We start from the raw sequence: 17,062 nt of genomic DNA, 5'->3' as shown, positions 1-17,062 counted from the left end.
TTAATCTTCCAGGGAAAATACATACTCTCAAGTAGGATAATACATATACAGTACATAGCAATACAGGAAATGGTTTGATAAACAGGCACCAAAAGAACATCAAATAGTAAGCGACAATTATGCAATGCCTGGGCTGGCTTCTCTGAACATGATGGTTTTCAACTCCGTTTTGAAGCTGGTTAAAGAAGTGATGGCTCTTCCTTGTGGGGGAAGAAGGTTCCAGGAGTGAGGGGCAGTGAGTGAAAAGGGGCGAATCCGGGATGGGGCAGAGGAAATCCTGGGCTGAGACAGGAACCCTTGACTACCAGAACGGAGGGAACAACGGAGTGGGAAGGAGAGGAGAAAGGAGGTCTGATAAGTAAGGAGGGCCAGTCCATGGAGGGCTTTAAACGTCGACAGCAAGAGCTTATACTGAATGCGGAAAGGGAGAGGGAGCCAGTGAAGGGATGCCAAGACAGGAGAGAGATGGTCACAGCGGTGGGTGGAAGTGATAATGCGTGCAGCTGAATGCTGGACGGAGATTAAAGGACGGAGGTGAGAAAGAGGAAGCCCAGCCAGGAGGACGTTACAGGAATCCAGTCGTGAGATCACTAGGGCATGGACCAGGATCTTGGCAGAAGAGGCAGAGAGATAAGTTCGGATTTTGGCAATCTACAAGCCTTGGCTGTGGTCTGGATCTGAGGGATACATGACAGAGAAGATAAAACCAAGACTGCGGGCTTGCTGGACTGGTTGAATAGAAATGTTGTCCACAGAGACAGAAAAGGAGTGTTGAAGGGTGGGCTTAGGAGGAAAGACAAGAAGCTCCGTCTTGGACATGTTGAGCTTCAGACGCCGATAGCGCATCCACTGAGAGACAGCTGTGAGACAAGACGAAACTTGCTGTTCAAGCCTTGGAGAAAGGTCAGGGGCGGAAAGATACAGCTGGGTGTCATCGGCATACAGATGGTAGGAAAAGCCAAGAGCTTTTCCTACCATCTGTAGGAATGGTCTTTCAGTGCAACTTTTAGTTAAAGTTGACCACAGAGTTGCACTGGAGGACCTCCTAGACAGTCCTAGAGAGAACATAAGAATGAAATCCATGAATAATCAAATCCGCAAATATCAAAGCCGCAAATATGGAGGGATGGCTGTACTTCTATTTGTGCAGCCTAAAATTGCATTGGCCTTTTTAGCTGCTGCATCGCACTGTTGACTCATGTTCAACTTGTGGTCTACTTGGACTCCTAGATCCCTTTCCCACATAGAAGTCTCTCGTTCAGCCAGGTGTCCCCCATCATCCTATATCTAGCATTTCATTTTTTCGACCGTAACATTTCTCCCTGATGAAGTTCATGTTATGCCAGGACTTGCTCTGGGCGTCCAGGTGTCCAAGGAGCAGGGGGGCCTTGATACAACCCCCCCCCAAGAAGCTGCTTGCCTGCCTCCCCCAGATGCCTTTCCTTCCATCTATGCAAATGCATGTTGCATCCCCATGTTCCAGTGCAATGAATGCATCCCTGCAGTGGCTTGGAGCATGGCAAGAGGAGTCCTCAGCTGCCCTTGAAAAGGCTCAGCCTCCTCCATTGCTTCTGCCTAAAGGAAGGAGGCACTCTGAAACTCCCTCCCAAGGCACTGGCATCGGAACAGAGCATGTCTGTGTTCGCAGTTGCACATGCATGGCAGGGCTCTGTCTTGGCAAGTGGGTTGCCAACTGCTCCTGTTATTCCAGAGGCCCCGCTCTCCGCCTCCCCCAGCCCTGAAAGGGAAGCCCTGCTCTTCTGAATCAGAGGTGGAAAGCCCCAACAGAACGAACGGCGCATGTTATCCCAGAGTGGTGGGAGCCCTGTTTTCCGAACTGGCCAGAGCGCCAGAGCGCAACAGACATGGCATTGGGAAGAAGGACGAGTCCCAAGGCCCTTCCCTGGCCTTCTTCTCCAAGGCAGGCCACACGGGGAGCCCTTCCAGGACAAGAGGCCAACGGAACACAACGTGTGACACCTGTGTGTGTGTGTTATACACCTATGTTGGGGTGGGTGGGTGTATACACACACACATCTATCCATCTAGCTATCTATCTACACACATCTATGATTTTAGAATCATAGAATCATAGAATCGTAGAGTTGGAAGAGACTGCAATTGCCATCCAGTCCAACCCCCTTCTGCCATGCAGGAAATCCCAATCAAATTCTATATTCAGCACAGATTATAGAAACATAGATGTATGTGTGTGTGTGTTATACATCTGTGTGTGTGTGTGTGTGTGTGTATGCATATACATCTACCTATCTGTCTGTCTATATACACATCTATGTATCTATAATCAGCACAGAATAAATGGAATACAACATAACACATAACGTGTGTGTGTGTGTGTGTATAAAGAGAGAGAGAGAGAGAGAGAGAGAGATGGGAAACGGAGCCTGGTGCGTCCGTGTGTGTTTCTGCCACAAGCCCCTGGGAAAGGCCATTCTGGGCTGCATCCATAGAAGCATAGTCTCTAGAACAGGCGTAGGCAACCTTTTTGAGCCGGGGGCCAGGTTGCTGTCCCTCAGACAACTGGGGGGCTGAAGCCGGGGGGGGGTGGAGCTTCCACCCCCGGGGGCGGGGTCGCGTGCTGGGGGCGGAACTTCCACCCCAGGGGCCAGGCCACCTCCTCTTTGCCGGCCCCTGACAGAGCCCCAGGCCCTGTCAGAGGCCGGGAAAGAGCCAGCGGGGACCGCCAGAGCTGGAGGCCTCCCCGTCTTTGCTGGTCCCTGACGCCAGGGGCCCACTGCCGCCGTCGGAGCCCTCCTGGAGGGCCCCAGCGAAGGCAACGGGCCTCCCAGAGGCCTGCTGCCGCTGCCGGAGACCTCCTGGAGGACCCCAGAGGCCCGCTGCCGCCGCCGGAGCCCTCCTGCAGGGCCCCAGCGAAGGCAACGGGCCTCCCAGAGGCCCGCTGCCACCGCCGGAGACCTCCTGGAGGACCCCAGGGCCCCAGCAACGGCAACTGGCCTCCCAGGGACCCGCTGCCGCCGCCGGAGCCCTCCTGGAGGGCCCCAGCGACGGCAACGAGCCTCCCAGGGGCCCGCTGCCATCACAGGAGCCCTCCTGGAGGGCCCCAGGGATGGCAACGGGCCTCCCAGAGCTCCGGTGCGGCTCCTGGAGCCCCGTTTCAGGGCTCCGGAGGCCGCAGCGGGCCTCCCAGAGGCCCAGGGCGGCTCCTGGAGCCCCGTTTCAGGGCTCCGGCTGCCGCAGCGGGCCTCCCAGAGGCCCAGGGCGGCTCCTGGAGCCCCATTTCAGGGCTCCGGCTGCCGCAGCGGGCCTCCCAGAAGCCTGGTGCGGCTGCTGGAGCCCCATTTCAGGGCTCCGGAGGCCACAGCAGGCCTCTTAATGGGCACCGCCATTTTGAAGGACAAAATGGTGGCTGAAGCTGCCAAAATCGGCGGCGATTTCGGCGGCAGGAGGGACCGGGGGCCGGCGGAAAGGCGCCCGCGGGCCGGATCCGGCCCGCAGGCCGGAGGTTGCCGACCCCTGCTCTAGAATTAAATCAAAAAGGATGTTGAGAATCTCTTTTCCTTTGCCTTGCATCCATTGCTCCATTGTGTCCTATTCTCTGGAGCAGCAGATAACAAGCTCACTCCTTCTTCAATATGACGCCCTTCACATACTTAAACAGGGCCATTATATCACACCTTGACCGTCTCTTCTCCAGGGCTTCGTTCAGCCAGGTGTCCCCCATCATCCTATATCTAGCATTTCATTTTTTCGACCGTAACATTTCTCCCTGATGAAGTTCATGTTATGCCAGGACTTGCTCTGGGCGTCCAGGTGTCCAAGGAGCAGGGGGGCCTTGATACAACCCCCCCCCCAAGAAGCTGCTTGCCTGCCTCCCCCAGATGCCTTTCCTTCCATCTATGCAAATGCATGTTGCATCCCCATGTTCCAGTGCAATGAATGCATCCCTGCAGTGGCTTGGAGCATGGCAAGAGGAGTCCTCAGCTGCCCTTGAAAAGGCTCAGCCTCCTCCATTGCTTCTGCCTAAAGGAAGGAGGCACTCTGAAACTCCCTCCCAAGGCACTGGCATCGGAACAGAGCATGTCTGTGTTCGCAGTTGCACATGCATGGCAGGGCTCTGTCTTGGCAAGTGGGTTGCCAACTGCTCCTGTTATTCCAGAGGCCCCGCTCTCCGCCTCCCCCAGCCCTGAAAGGGAAGCCCTGCTCTTCTGAATCAGAGGTGGAAAGCCACAACAGAACGAACGGCGCATGTTATCCCAGAGTGGTGGGAGCCCTGTTTTCCGAACTGGCCAGAGCGCCAGAGCGCAACAGACATGGCATTGGGAAGAAGGACGAGTCCCAAGGCCCTTCCCTGGCCTTCTTCTCCAAGGCAGGCCACACGGGGAGCCCTTCCAGGACAAGAGGCCAACGGAACACAACGTGTGACACCTGTGTGTGTGTGTTATACACCTATGTTGGGGTGGGTGGGTGTATACACACACACATCTATCCATCTAGCTATCTATCTACACACATCTATGATTCTAGAATCATAGAATCATAGAATCGTAGAGTTGGAAGAGACTGCAATTGCCATCCAGTCCAACCCCCTTCTGCCATGCAGGAAATCCCAATCAAATTCTATATTCAGCACAGATTATAGAAACATAGATGTATGTGTGTGTGTGTTATACATCTGTGTGTGTGTGTGTGTGTGTATGCATATACATCTACCTATCTGTCTGTCTATATACACATCTATGTATCTATAATCAGCACAGAATAAATGGAATACAACATAACACATAACGTGTGTGTGTGTGTGTGTATAAAGAGAGAGAGAGAGAGAGAGAGAGAGATGGGAAACGGAGCCTGGTGCGTCCGTGTGTGTTTCTGCCACAAGCCCCTGGGAAAGGCCATTCTGGGCTGCATCCATAGAAGCATAGTCTCTAGAACAGGCGTAGGCAACCTTTTTGAGCCGGGGGCCAGGTTGCTGTCCCTCAGACAACTGGGGGGCTGAAGCCGGGGGGGGTGGAGCTTCCACCCCCGGGGGCGGGGTCGCGTGCTGGGGGCGGAGCTTCCACCCCAGGGGCCAGGCCACCTCCTCTTTGCCGGCCCCTGACAGGGCCCCAGGCCCTGTCAGAGGCCGGGAAAGAGCCAGCGGGGACCGCCAGAGCTGGAGGCCTCCCCGTCTTTGCTGGTCCCTGACGCCAGGGGCCCACTGCCGCCGTCGGAGCCCTCCTGGAGGGCCCCAGCGAAGGCAACGGGCCTCCCAGAGGCCTGCTGCCGCTGCCGGAGACCTCCTGGAGGACCCCAGAGGCCCGCTGCCGCCGCCGGAGCCCTCCTGCAGGGCCCCAGCGAAGGCAACGGGCCTCCCAGAGGCCCGCTGCCACCGCCGGAGACCTCCTGGAGGACCCCAGGGCCCCAGCAACGGCAACTGGCCTCCCAGGGACCCGCTGCTGCCGCCGGAGCCCTCCTGGAGGGCCCCAGCGACGGCAACGAGCCTCCCAGGGGCCCGCTGCCATCACAGGAGCCCTCCTGGAGGGCCCCAGGGATGGCAACGGGCCTCCCAGAGCTCCGGTGCGGCTCCTGGAGCCCCGTTTCAGGGCTCCGGAGGCCGCAGCGGGCCTCCCAGAGGCCCAGGGCGGCTCCTGGAGCCCCGTTTCAGGGCTCCGGCTGCCGCAGCGGGCCTCCCAGAGGCCCAGGGCGGCTCCTGGAGCCCCATTTCAGGGCTCCGGCTGCCGCAGCGGGCCTCCCAGAAGCCTGGTGCGGCTGCTGGAGCCCCATTTCAGGGCTCCGGAGGCCACAGCAGGCCTCTTAATGGGCACCGCCATTTTGAAGGACAAAATGGTGGCTGAAGCTGCCAAAATCGGCGGCGATTTCGGCGGCAGGAGGGACCGGGGGCCGGCGGAAAGGCGCCCGCGGGCCGGATCCGGCCCGCAGGCCGGAGGTTGCCGACCCCTGCTCTAGAATTAAATCAAAAAGGATGTTGAGAATCTCTTTTCCTTTGCCTTGCATCCATTGCTCCATTGTGTCCTATTCTCTGGAGCAGCAGATAACAAGCTCACTCCTTCTTCAATATGACGCCCTTCACATACTTAAACAGGGCCATTATATCACACCTTGACCGTCTCTTCTCCAGGGCTTCATGGTGTCCAGAACCTCCACCATTTTGGCCACCCTCCTCTGGACCCGCTCCGTCTTGTCATTGCATTGTTTCCCCCAGAAGTGGACACAGCGTTATTCCAGGTGAGGCCTGACCAAAGCAGCATAAGAGTGGCAGTGTGACTTTCCCTTGATCTAGATGCTATAAAAGCGTTGGGCTTTTTTAAACACTGAGTAACCACTGAATAAGCAGCTGGCCATCTTGTTTGCTGCTTGGCTATGTGCTTGTAGTTGTTATTATTATTATTATTATTATTATTATTGACCTTTATTTATAAAGCGCTGTAAATTTACACAGCGCTGTACATACAGTCTTTTTAATTGGACGGTTGCCTGCCCTCAGGCTTACAATCTAAAAAGACACGACACAAAGGGAGAAGGGAGTGGTGGTGGGGAAGAAGGGGATGAGGTCCAGAAGTTCCTCTCTTCCTCCGAGGCCTGGACCAAGGGAGATGGACTGGAGGGAGGGCTTGGCTTCTTAATGGATGGTTAATCTTCATCCAGGGAGGCAAGCGACAATTATGCAAGGCCTGGGAACGCTTCTCTGAACAGTACGGTCTTCAACTCCATTTTGAAGTTCCTTATTTATACCCAGTTCCTTATTTATACCCATTTCAGGGACCTGGGAAGGATGCCAGATTGAGTCAACCCTGAGCCCTGGCAGCCTTGTGGTTGGTGAGTGAGTGGCCGCATTAGAGCCATTTGAGCAGTGCACCACTCGGACAGTGGAGGATGACCACCCGAAGGAGGTGCCGGCCGTGAGAAGTGGGGCCCAAAAGTGGGTGGGGAGCCCTTCACCTGGTCACCTTGCTCTATCCTTCCTTCCTTCCTTCCTTCCTTCCTTCCTTCCTTCCTTCCTTCCACAGAGGCAGGCAGGATGGCCACCTGTCAATGGGGATACTTTCACTGAGAGTTCCTGCATGGCAGAATAATGGGGTTGGACTGGATTAGGGCCCTTTTGGGGGTCTCTTCCAACTCTAGGATTCTATGAGGCAGCGATAGAAGGACCTCCAACCCCACATTCTGCCTCTGACCATGGACAACATCTAGGGATGTTCCTGGATCTCACTGGAGGAGCCCAAAGTGGAGCCCAGTTCTGCCGCTTCCTGACTTAGGCAGCACCTTCTGTCTGCAAACCATAGCAGAGTTCGAACCTCATTTCCCTTTATTCAAGCCTCATGAAGGTCTAAATACCCTAAACAGGTACCAGATCCTGTCTGACCTTGGAGGCTAAGCAGGGCCAGCCCTGGTTAGTCCTTGGATGGGAGACCACCAAGGACGACCAGGTGCTGTTTGGCTCTGTTTCAGAAGAGGGGAGTGGGAAAATCACCTCTGGGGACTCCTGGCCTAAGAAGATTCTCAGTGAAATGTTGGGGTCATCATGGGATATGGTAGCCCTGTAAGTATTTAAAGGGATGTCATGTTGACGAGGGAGCAAGCTTGTTTTCTGCTGCTCCAGAGACTAGGTCCCAATGGAGCAATGGATGCAAGCTACAGGAAAAGAGATTCCAGCTCAACATTAGGAAGAACCTCCTGAGAGTAAGGACTGTTCAAGAGAGGAACAGACTCCTTCCTCGGAGATTTTGGTGGAGTCTCCTTTCTCAGAGGTCTTTAAGCAGAGGCTGGATGGCCATCTGACAAAACGGGGGAGCTTTGACGGAGAGTTCCTGCATGGCAGAAAAAGGGGCTTGGGCTGGATCAGGGCCCTTCTTGTGGTTTCTTCCAACTCTAGGGTTCTGTGATTCTATGATTCTAAGGTGGCAGGGGCACATGTGGGGATGCTCCATGGGTCCATACAGGGGGGTGAGCATGTGGTCAGGCCTCCTTTCCCTTGCCCTTGTCCGGGATGCTCTGGGGCAGAAGCCCCCTTGGAACTCACCCAGTTGCTGGGGCAATGGGTCAGCCTTCTGTTGCCTTGGGAACCCTGGCTGGTAGCCATGGGTTCCCACCACAGCTGCCTGCCCTGCCAGCAGCCCAACTGGCAAAGGTAGTTCGGGAGGAGGGGGCAAGGGTCGGAGGGACCCCCACCCAACATCAGCCCACTTCCCACCCATCTGTACCCGTGCCCTTTGACCCCTGGACTCTCCTGACCCCACGGATGCCACCTTGGGGTAACCAGGGATGCCTCTCAGGGGTGGGTCCTAGCAAAGATGGCCATAAAGGCTGGACAGACTGGCCCAGCGGAGGCCCTGGACCAGAGGAGAAGGCCTGGACATCGGTGGCATTGAGAGTAAGAAGAGCCAGAGAGAGAGGAGGGAAACCCAAAGGCCATCCGGTCAGTCCCTGGCCAAACCCACTCCTACTCCTGGTTTTGCCACTATGTCAGATGTGTTTGTGGATGCAGACCCCAAGCCACCCCAAATGCACTCCAGAAACCTCCAGGAGGGCCCCCATTTCATCGTATTGTGCATACATTCATCCCTCGCAGAGAGAACACTCTTCTAGGCCTTTGTAGCTCCTCCAGCGCAATTCTATGGTCAGTGTCTGTCGGACATTGACCACAGAGTTGCCCTGGAGGACCTAGAGGATATTCCTAGAGAGAATACTCTACTAGGCCTTTGTAGCTCCTCCAGCACAGTTCTATGGTCAGGGTCTGTTGGACCCATTTGGCCCTCTGCAGCCACCCACCCACGCTGTGTCTGAAACACTTGGGGGTCCTTCCTTGTGTGTCTTCCAGGAGAGCAATCATGGAAGAAGAAGAAGAGCCGGTGGAGGAGTTCTCTGCGGAAGCCCCAGAGGAGGAGGAAGCCATGGGGCCGGAGGGCCGGCAGACCTCTTCCACTGCCCAGGAGGTCGAAGAGGAGATCATCCCCCCGATGTCCACCTCCTTGTGGGGGGACGAGGATGAGACGGTCCTGCCAGCATCCACCTCCCTGGATGAAGACGGCGGCCGCAGGGAGACCACCTCTCTGCCCAGCTCCGAGTTGGAGACCTCCAGGTCGTCCGACCCACCAGATCGGGGCCCCAGCGACGCGTCTTCCCCACTGATGGAGACCTCTGAGGACCCTTCCTCGTCCTCCCCAGCCCCCACTTCGCCCTCAACGTCCCCCTTCTCCTGGAAGCGGCGCCAGCTGGGCTTGCGAGGCCCATCGGAGGACGAGGAGGATGGCGGCGAGGACACCTGGACGGACCCCAGCTCCAGCCTCCCTCCGCAGAGCAGCCTGGAAGAAGAGCAGCAGAAGAAGGCCAAGGGGAAAGCCCTGGCCAAGAAAGGAGCCCTGAGTAGGTCAAGCTGAGGCTGGATGTGGGTGGTCAGTGGCGTGGGTCAGGCCTTTGGGTCATTGCCTCGACCCAAAGGCTGGAGGCTCTTCTCTAGCCTTTGGGGTGAGGGGAGGAATCTCAGGGCGACAGCATTGATGTGCATACACAGCCGTTCTTGCTTCCTCTTGGGAACCCCAAAATGACGTCCTCTGTGCAACTGCAGCAGGAAGCCTACGGTGGCTGGCTTAATGCCATCTGCGTTGCGTCCCTTTGGTCAGGCCTCATTCCCACTTACGAAAAAGAAAGCGGTTTGGGATCTGAACCGATGGATCGGTTTGCACAGCGGAGCGTGGTTCACACCGTATTTGCCCCAGTCGCGTTTTTTCTGTGTAAAAATAACCCATTTGTGGTTCGCGTTCACGAACGGATCGGTTCAAAAATGGAGCCGCTCTAATTTGCCGTCTGAAGGGCAGATTTAAACTGGTTCTGAACCACATCTGGTACACACTTGGGCAGAACTGATTTATCTGGATCTGGTTCACACTTGCGCAGAAGCAATTTATCGGCCTGATCCCTACTACCTTTTAAATCAGATCAGTTTGAACCGGTTCAAACGACCCTGGTTCGTGCTTGAATCAATTGGCTGAAGTGATTCGGAGAGGGGGCCCCATGCGCTAGACCCATTTAACCCACGTCTTTTTGACGCTGATGTTTTCCGTGTCTTTTTGGATAAATCGATTCCACACAAGCGTAAACCAGAATCAATTTAAACTGGCCCTTCGGCTGACTAGAGTGGGTCCATTTTGAACCAATTCATTTGGGACAAATGATCCCGAATCTTGGAACAGTTGTGCATATATATAGATAGATCCAAAAGTGCTGCACAGCAGCACAGTTGCGCCTGGGGAAGCCCCACCGAAGGGGCCTGGCGAGCGCAGCTGCCTCTTTGGCCGTGGTCAGTGGGTCAGTTGTAGTCCTTTTCCTCTCCCTCTGCAGACTACACGGTCCGTCCGGTAGTGCCGGCCGAGAAGGCCGAACTGGTGGCCGTGGCCAAAGCGATGCACCGCGAGAACTTCGGCAAGAATGTCAAGGAGCTCTTCCATCTAGAGAAGGAGGCAGCCCTCAAGTCCATGCAGACAGGTGTGTGTCATGAGTTTAATGGGTCTGGGGGAATCATAAAGACCTTCGAGCCCCTCAAGTCTCCCTTGTTGGAGGTCTTTGAACAGAGGCTGGTTGGCCGTCAGGTATGCTTTGATTGAGAGTTCCTGCATGGCAGAATGGGGTTGGACTGGATGACCTTTGGGGAATCCCTTCCAACTCTAGGATCCTATGTATTTCTTCATTGCAGAAGAAGGTTGGACTATATGACCCTTATTAGGCCCTTCCAACTTTAGGGTCCTATGTGTTCCTGCATGGCAGAAGAAGGGAGCTGGACTGGATGGGCCTTGGGGTCTCTTCCAACCAGTAGAGACCACAAAGATGCCCACTGGGCTCTGCCCATAAGGCATCCTCCCCAGTGGCCGGGGGTCTAGCCATTCTGCTGCCCCTTCAAGAAAGACCCACCAGGCCAGCTAGACTCCTCTCCAGGAGACACTTCCTGGAGACCCACCCGGCCTCTGCTGAGCCCCAACAGAGAAGCAAGGGGGCTTGCAAGAGAAGACCCCCCCAATATGTGCTTCCACCTCCTGTCTGGGTTGCAGGGATATCAGCAACTCCTCCCCAAAAAATACCTGCACACATTCACACATACACAGGCGCACACTCCCATATGCTTGACCTCTCCAGCCAAGGGGTCCTTCCTTTCTTTAGGCCCAAATTGGTTTGAGGGGCTTCTGGCTGGGGGGCTTGCTCCCTCTTTGGCTGCCCCTTCCTATTAGCTCTTCAAGAGGCAGGTGAGAAGCGGGATGAGACCATCCCTTTGCTAAGAAAGCCAGGCAGGCCAGACCAGGGGTCAGGGGGCCATGGGGCTGCGGACCCCCCTCCTATACTGTGCTGGACCATTTGGGGGTCCAGCTTGGCTGGAGGATCAGCCGTTTGGTCTCGTCTCCCATGGGAGTCCCTGCAAGTCTGGAATTGTGTGTGTGTGTGTGTGTGTGTGTGTGTGTGTGTGTGTGTGTGGCAAATATGCCAAGGGTCAGGGTCCAGTTTGTGACCCCTTGACCCCACCCCACCCCTTGGTGGGCAATATGGGCACATTTCTGGTGTCCCAGCAGTTAAATGATATAGACTCCTAGAATGACAAGAGTTGGAAGAGATAGCAAGAAGGGCCCTGATCCGGTCCAACCCCCCCTTCTGCCATGCAGGAACTCTCCATCAAAGCATCCCCATTGACAGATGGCCATCCAGCCTCTGTTTAAACACCTCCAAGGAGGGAGACCCCCCACCACAATCTCCATTGAAGGAGCAGTATCTTCCATTGTGGAACAGCCCTTCCTGTCCAGAAGTTCCTCCTAAGAGCAGGTTAGCAGGCCCCACTCCATCCCACTCACCACATTGTCTTACAATGGGTTTTGGCAACACCGGGGAGGGGTCCTCCATTCTGGGGTCTGAGGAAATGGGACAGATAGATATAGGAGGCAGGTGGGGCTGACCATGTTGGAGGGGGCATCCCAGACCGAGGTCCCGGACGCTACATAGGCTTGATCCACAGTGCCTCCTCCTCCTCCCCGACAGGCCTCTACATCGGCTGGCGCTGCCCCGAATACCTGTGGGACTGCTTCCGCGTGGGAGACGAGTCCAAGTGCTTCTGTGGGCACCTCCTCAGGCAGCATCAGGTCTATGTGGGTAAGTAGCCACTGGTTTGGGGGCAAGGAAGGTGAGGGGTAGTAATTCGGGGCCAAGCAGAGTCGGACAGACCCTCTGAGCAAAGAAGGCCCACTAAGGCAACGGCTGCTACACTCACCCCTCCCCTCGGCTTGGATTGGATTATTCACGGATTCGAATAATATGTCATCTCTAGGAATCTCTAGGTCCTCCAGTGTACCTCTATGGACAACTTTAACTAAAAGTTGCACCGAAAGACCTAGAGATTCCTAGAGAGGACACTCTACTAGGCCTTTGTAGCTCCTCCAGCGCAGTTCTATGGCCAGTGTCTGTTGGACGTTGACCACAGAGTTGCCCTGGAGGACCTAGAGATTCCTAGAGAGGACACTCTACTAGGCCTTTGTAGCTCCTCCAGCGCAGTTCTATGGTCAGTGTCTGTCGGACGTTGGCCACAGAGTTGCCCTGGAGGACCTAGAGATTCCTAGAGAGGACACTCTACTAGGCCTTAGTAGCTCCTCCATTGCAGTTCTATGGTCAGTGTCTGTCGGACGTTGGCCACAGAGTTACCCTGGAGGACCTAGAGATTCCTAGAGAGAAGACTCTACTAGGCCTTTGTAGCTCCTCCATCGGACGTTGACCACAGCGTTGCCCTGGAGGACCTAGAGATTCCTAGAGAGGTCTTCTAGCAGAAACCCTAGCCCTAACCCACTGACCCTTCCCTGCCGTCCACTTCTCCTCCTGACCCATATGCCTTTTCTCTTCCAGAGAAGCGGGCGACTGTGCCCTGCACTCTCTCTGGGTGCAAGTGCCCAGGCTTCGTGTTCATCCCTTCGCGGCCGGAGGAAGTGGGCGAATTCTGGCTGCGGAGAAGGACAGGCTTCAACCCTGAGGCCTGGAGGGCAAAATGTCGCTGCAAACACACCCACGAGGAGCACGCACCGATGGGGGCACGCGCCTGCAGTGTCCGAGGTGGGTCTTGACCATGGCTTTATTCGACATATGAATTACCAATAGACTGCCATCCGTCAAGCTGGGCTTCCTGGCACACCTTCACCTGGCTATCTGCATGGGTCCTGGAGGGTGCAAAAGGTCACTTTGATCAGGGTCTAGAATAATAGAACCATAGAGTTGGAAGAGACCCCAAGCAGGGCCATCCAGACCAAGCCCATTCTGCCATTCAGGAACTCATAGAGAATCATAGAACATAGAGTTGGAAGAGACCCCAAGGGCCATCCAGCTGAGCCAGGCTCAGCTTGCCATGTGCCTCCAGGAGCACTGCAGATCTGAGTCAGAACGGAGGGGTTGCCACATGCCTCCCGGACCCGTGGACCTCTAGGCTGGCCACTAGTCTCTCCATCAGCTCAGGGAACATCGCTGCCCCATCCTCGCCTGTAGGACCATCGAGGGGCTTGTTTGGGCAGGTGGGCCCTCGGCTGGGCTTGCCACATGGGGGTCTCCTCATGGCACTGAGTGACCCCTTCTCCTGCCCCCTCTTTGCCCCTTCCAGGCTGCTCCTGCCCAGCCTTCACCTCCAACTTCCTCTGCGCAGCCTGCGACCGGCGCTGGGAGGAACACGAGACCTTCTTTGAGTCGGAGGAGACCCGCCGCAAAGGGGGACGGCCGTGCGGTACGGAGGGGTCAAGAGGGGCAGGCGGGGAGAAAGGGCGGGGGTCCTGGCAAGGCAGCAATCCCACCCCCACTTCCAGGGCCTGGTCATCACACGGGGGTCATCCCAGGTCAGAGTCTCTTCCTTCTGACCCCCCCCCCCAGTAGCCTCGATCTAGCCCGACCCCTTCTTCTGCCATGCAGGAAGTCTCTGTCTAAGCCCTCCCAGAGATAGAGGCCCACCAACCTCTCTTTAGATGATCAGCAGCCTCTCTCCGGCCATCAAGAAGTCCTTTCTGATGCTTAGGTCGACCGTTTGCCCTCCATAGAAGGACTGAGTTAGTGGTCTGGGGCTGAACCCATTAGTGCTCCAACTCATGCATGCGCACCCATGCACATTTCATGCATGCACACTCATGTGCATTTCACGCATTTGAACTCATGTGAATTTCATGCATTTGCACCATGTCCATTTCATGCATGTGCACCTATATACATTTTATGCATTTGCACCCATGTGCATTTCATGCATGTGCACCCATGTGCCAAGCACTCCCGCTTGACTATCTCCAGCCATATATCTATGCATTTGCCAAGACAATCTTGCCTGTGGTGGCCGGGCAGTCGGGACATGCCATGCCATGGATGCCATCTATGTGGCTCCTGGGAGCACAATGTCTTTGGAGAGTAGGAGGATTAAGGCCCCCAACTCTACATTGCTTCATTGCACAAACAGAGGAGTTGGGGCTAGAGACCCCATGAGAGCAATGGCCATGGTTGCCCCACTTGCTTTCCTCCAAGAGGCCAGAGCAGCTTTCCAAACAGGGCCAGCTAGACATTGGCATTGGACTGCCCATCCACCAGCTTCTGACCCCTTGGGGGGCTTCCATCTGCCTCCCCTACATCCACCCCACCCTGCCGCCTCTCTTCCTCCCCTCCAGGAGAGGCCTACCTACCCTTTGCGGAGATGCCAGAGCTGCGCAACGCCGTGCTGACCGGCCGGCCTGAGGACCACTCTGCCTACCGGGCACTCCAGCAAGGCCGGACCCCCATGGCCCTGGCCGGCCCCTCCGGCTCACGCCCTTTGCCTCTTCCCCCCTCAGGACCCCTCAGGAGGCTGATGGAGAAGGATGACAAGAAGGCCTAAGGGCGGCCGGGAGAGACCCCCCCCAAAATGCCCGGCGGAGGTGCCACGCAATAAAGGGGTCGAGGCGGCCGTGGGCACACTCCTCTCTCTGGGTCCTTCCTTGTGGATGGGTTTGGGGGCATCCCTTCGGGGTCTCAGGAGCTGGGAGGGGGCAACCAGGTGAGACCCTCCCCACAGGATCAGGGCCAAGGGAGCAGCCATCGTGCCCCACCACTGAGGGGGCTTCCAAGCATTTCTTTTTGACCTCAACACCAGACTCTTTGACCGTGCTGATGACCCATCTTTCCCCTTTGCTCCTATGGGGGGCTCTGACCCTTGAGCAAGAGGCCAGTGCCATGGAGGATGGTGGGACATGAAGCAGGGGGTCTGCATGCTTCTTGGGTTCTTTGGCCACCAATCAATACAAACCCACCTCTGAACCTCAGGACACAGCGGCTGCCCTGCCAGTCTTCAATGCCATTGCTAGACTGTTTCGCAGGGAGGCCTGGAAGGTGCCATAGGGAAACATAGGGCTCACTTGCTCATAGAAAATCATTGGGGAATACTTGCCCCATAGAGAATCATTGGGGAATATCTGGCCATAAGGAATCATTGGGGAATATTGGCCCATAGGAAATCATTGGGGAATCCTGGTCCATAGGGAATCATTGGGGAATATTGGCCCATAGGGAATCATTGGGGAATATTGGCCCATAGGGAATCATTGGGGAATCCTGGTCCATAGGGAATCATTGGGGAATATTGGCCCATAGGGAATCATTGGAGAATATTGGCCCATAGGGAATCATTAGGGAGTACTTGCCCATAGAGGAACAAGGGAAATACTTGCCCATAGGGAATCATTGGGATTTAATCCCCATGTTTCCCTATGGTCAAATATTCCCCATGATTGTATATGGACAAGTATGATTTCCCGATGGGCAAGTACTGTCCTTTGTTGTAGGATGTCCCACTGGAGGACACTATGCAAGAGGTTTGCAATTGAAACGTGAGGTCTGGGGCAGTGGTGGCCAATGTACCAACGCCAGGACACAGGTTTCCAAGAAAGAAAGGAACTGTTGCAGCCAATGGGCCCAAGGGACCCCCTCCCAGCCCCCCCCCATTTTATTTATTTTTATTTATGTTATTTATACCCCAGCCTTCAGACCTAAAGGCTATCAGAGCAGCTTATAATTGTTATTTTTAATTACTAATTAATTAAATTTTATGGCATAAGAAGCCCTGGTTTAGAACAGTAGAATCATGGAGTTGGAAGAGACCCCAAGGGCCACCCAGTCCAACACCATTCTGCTATTCTGTCAATGTGGACACTTTGGTTGAGAGTTCCTGCAGGGACGTAGCCGGGGGGGGGGTTGGGGGGTCGGGACCCCCCTATCTGGCCCTGGGGGCGTTCAAGCTCCTTCCTCCCCCCTCCCCTCCATTAAAACCAGGGCGAGGGAACAGAGGAAAGACAAAACAAAAGTTCCCCTTTTCCCTCTGCTCCGCGGCTTTAATGGAGGGAGGAGGGAGGAGGGAGTTCAAGCTCAGAGAGAGAGAGAGAGAGAGAGAGAGAGAGCCCCTGTGGCTCCTTTCCCTTTCGGTTCCTTCAGACTAGTCCGGCTTCCACTCCTCCTCCTCCTCCTCCTCCCCCCCATCAAAAGCAGGGACTGGGATAGAGAGGGAAAGGGGGGGAAGTCTCAGGGAGAGGGAGGGAGCCTTGAGGTGGGGGCAGTGCCTGTTGTTCAAGCTCCTTCCGTCGGAGCGGACTCAGGAGAGAGAGAGAGAGAGAGAGAGAGAGAGGGAGAGGGAGGGGAGAGGGCGGTCTCCCTCCCAGCAACACTCTGGGCTTTTGCCAAAAAAGGTCTCCGTCCGGGAGAGGAGGAGGAGGAGGAGGAGGAAGAGGGAAGGAAGACACACAGAAAAAAGGAAGGAAAAACGAGGGGAGGGAGAACTAAAGGAAGGAAGGAAGAGAAAGGAAAGAAAGAAAGAAGGAAGGAAGGAAGGGGAAGAAAGGAAGAAAAAGGAAGGAAGGGAGAAGGAAGGCTCTAAAAGGAAATATCAAAGAAAGAAAAGGTGACTTGTAATAACAACAATCAACTACAGGCTGAATCTCCCTGATCCAAAATGCTGAGGACTAGATGTATTTTGGAGTTTGGTATGTTTATATATCTATAATGGTATACATTGAAGCTACTTGAGTCCAACCATGAAACCCATTCATGTTTCCTAAGCTCATCCTCAAGT

General features: G+C 55.3%; 1 protein-coding gene across 1 annotated transcript; it reads left to right on the top strand.

The window, feature by feature from the left end:
* The first annotated feature begins 8,810 nt into the window (after positions 1 to 8,810).
* On the top strand, positions 8,811 to 14,839 carry FAM221B (family with sequence similarity 221 member B). The gene is made up of 6 exons (XM_089488686.1): positions 8,811 to 9,345; positions 10,321 to 10,464; positions 11,998 to 12,108; positions 12,853 to 13,056; positions 13,595 to 13,714; positions 14,634 to 14,839. The coding sequence occupies exons 1-6, from the start codon at positions 8,811 to 8,813 to the stop codon at positions 14,837 to 14,839; spliced, it is 1,320 nt and encodes a 439-aa protein (XP_089344812.1).
* Positions 14,840 to 17,062: the final 2,223 nt, after the last annotated feature.

Source organism: Sceloporus occidentalis, unplaced genomic scaffold (genome assembly GCF_023333645.1).
Source record: "Sceloporus occidentalis isolate IW3139 unplaced genomic scaffold, rSceOcc1.0.p SCAF_1, whole genome shotgun sequence".
NCBI lineage: Eukaryota > Metazoa > Chordata > Lepidosauria > Squamata > Phrynosomatidae > Sceloporus > Sceloporus occidentalis.
The sequence above is the reverse complement of the archived record's forward strand: the minus strand, read 5'-3'. Positions and strand labels throughout refer to the sequence as shown.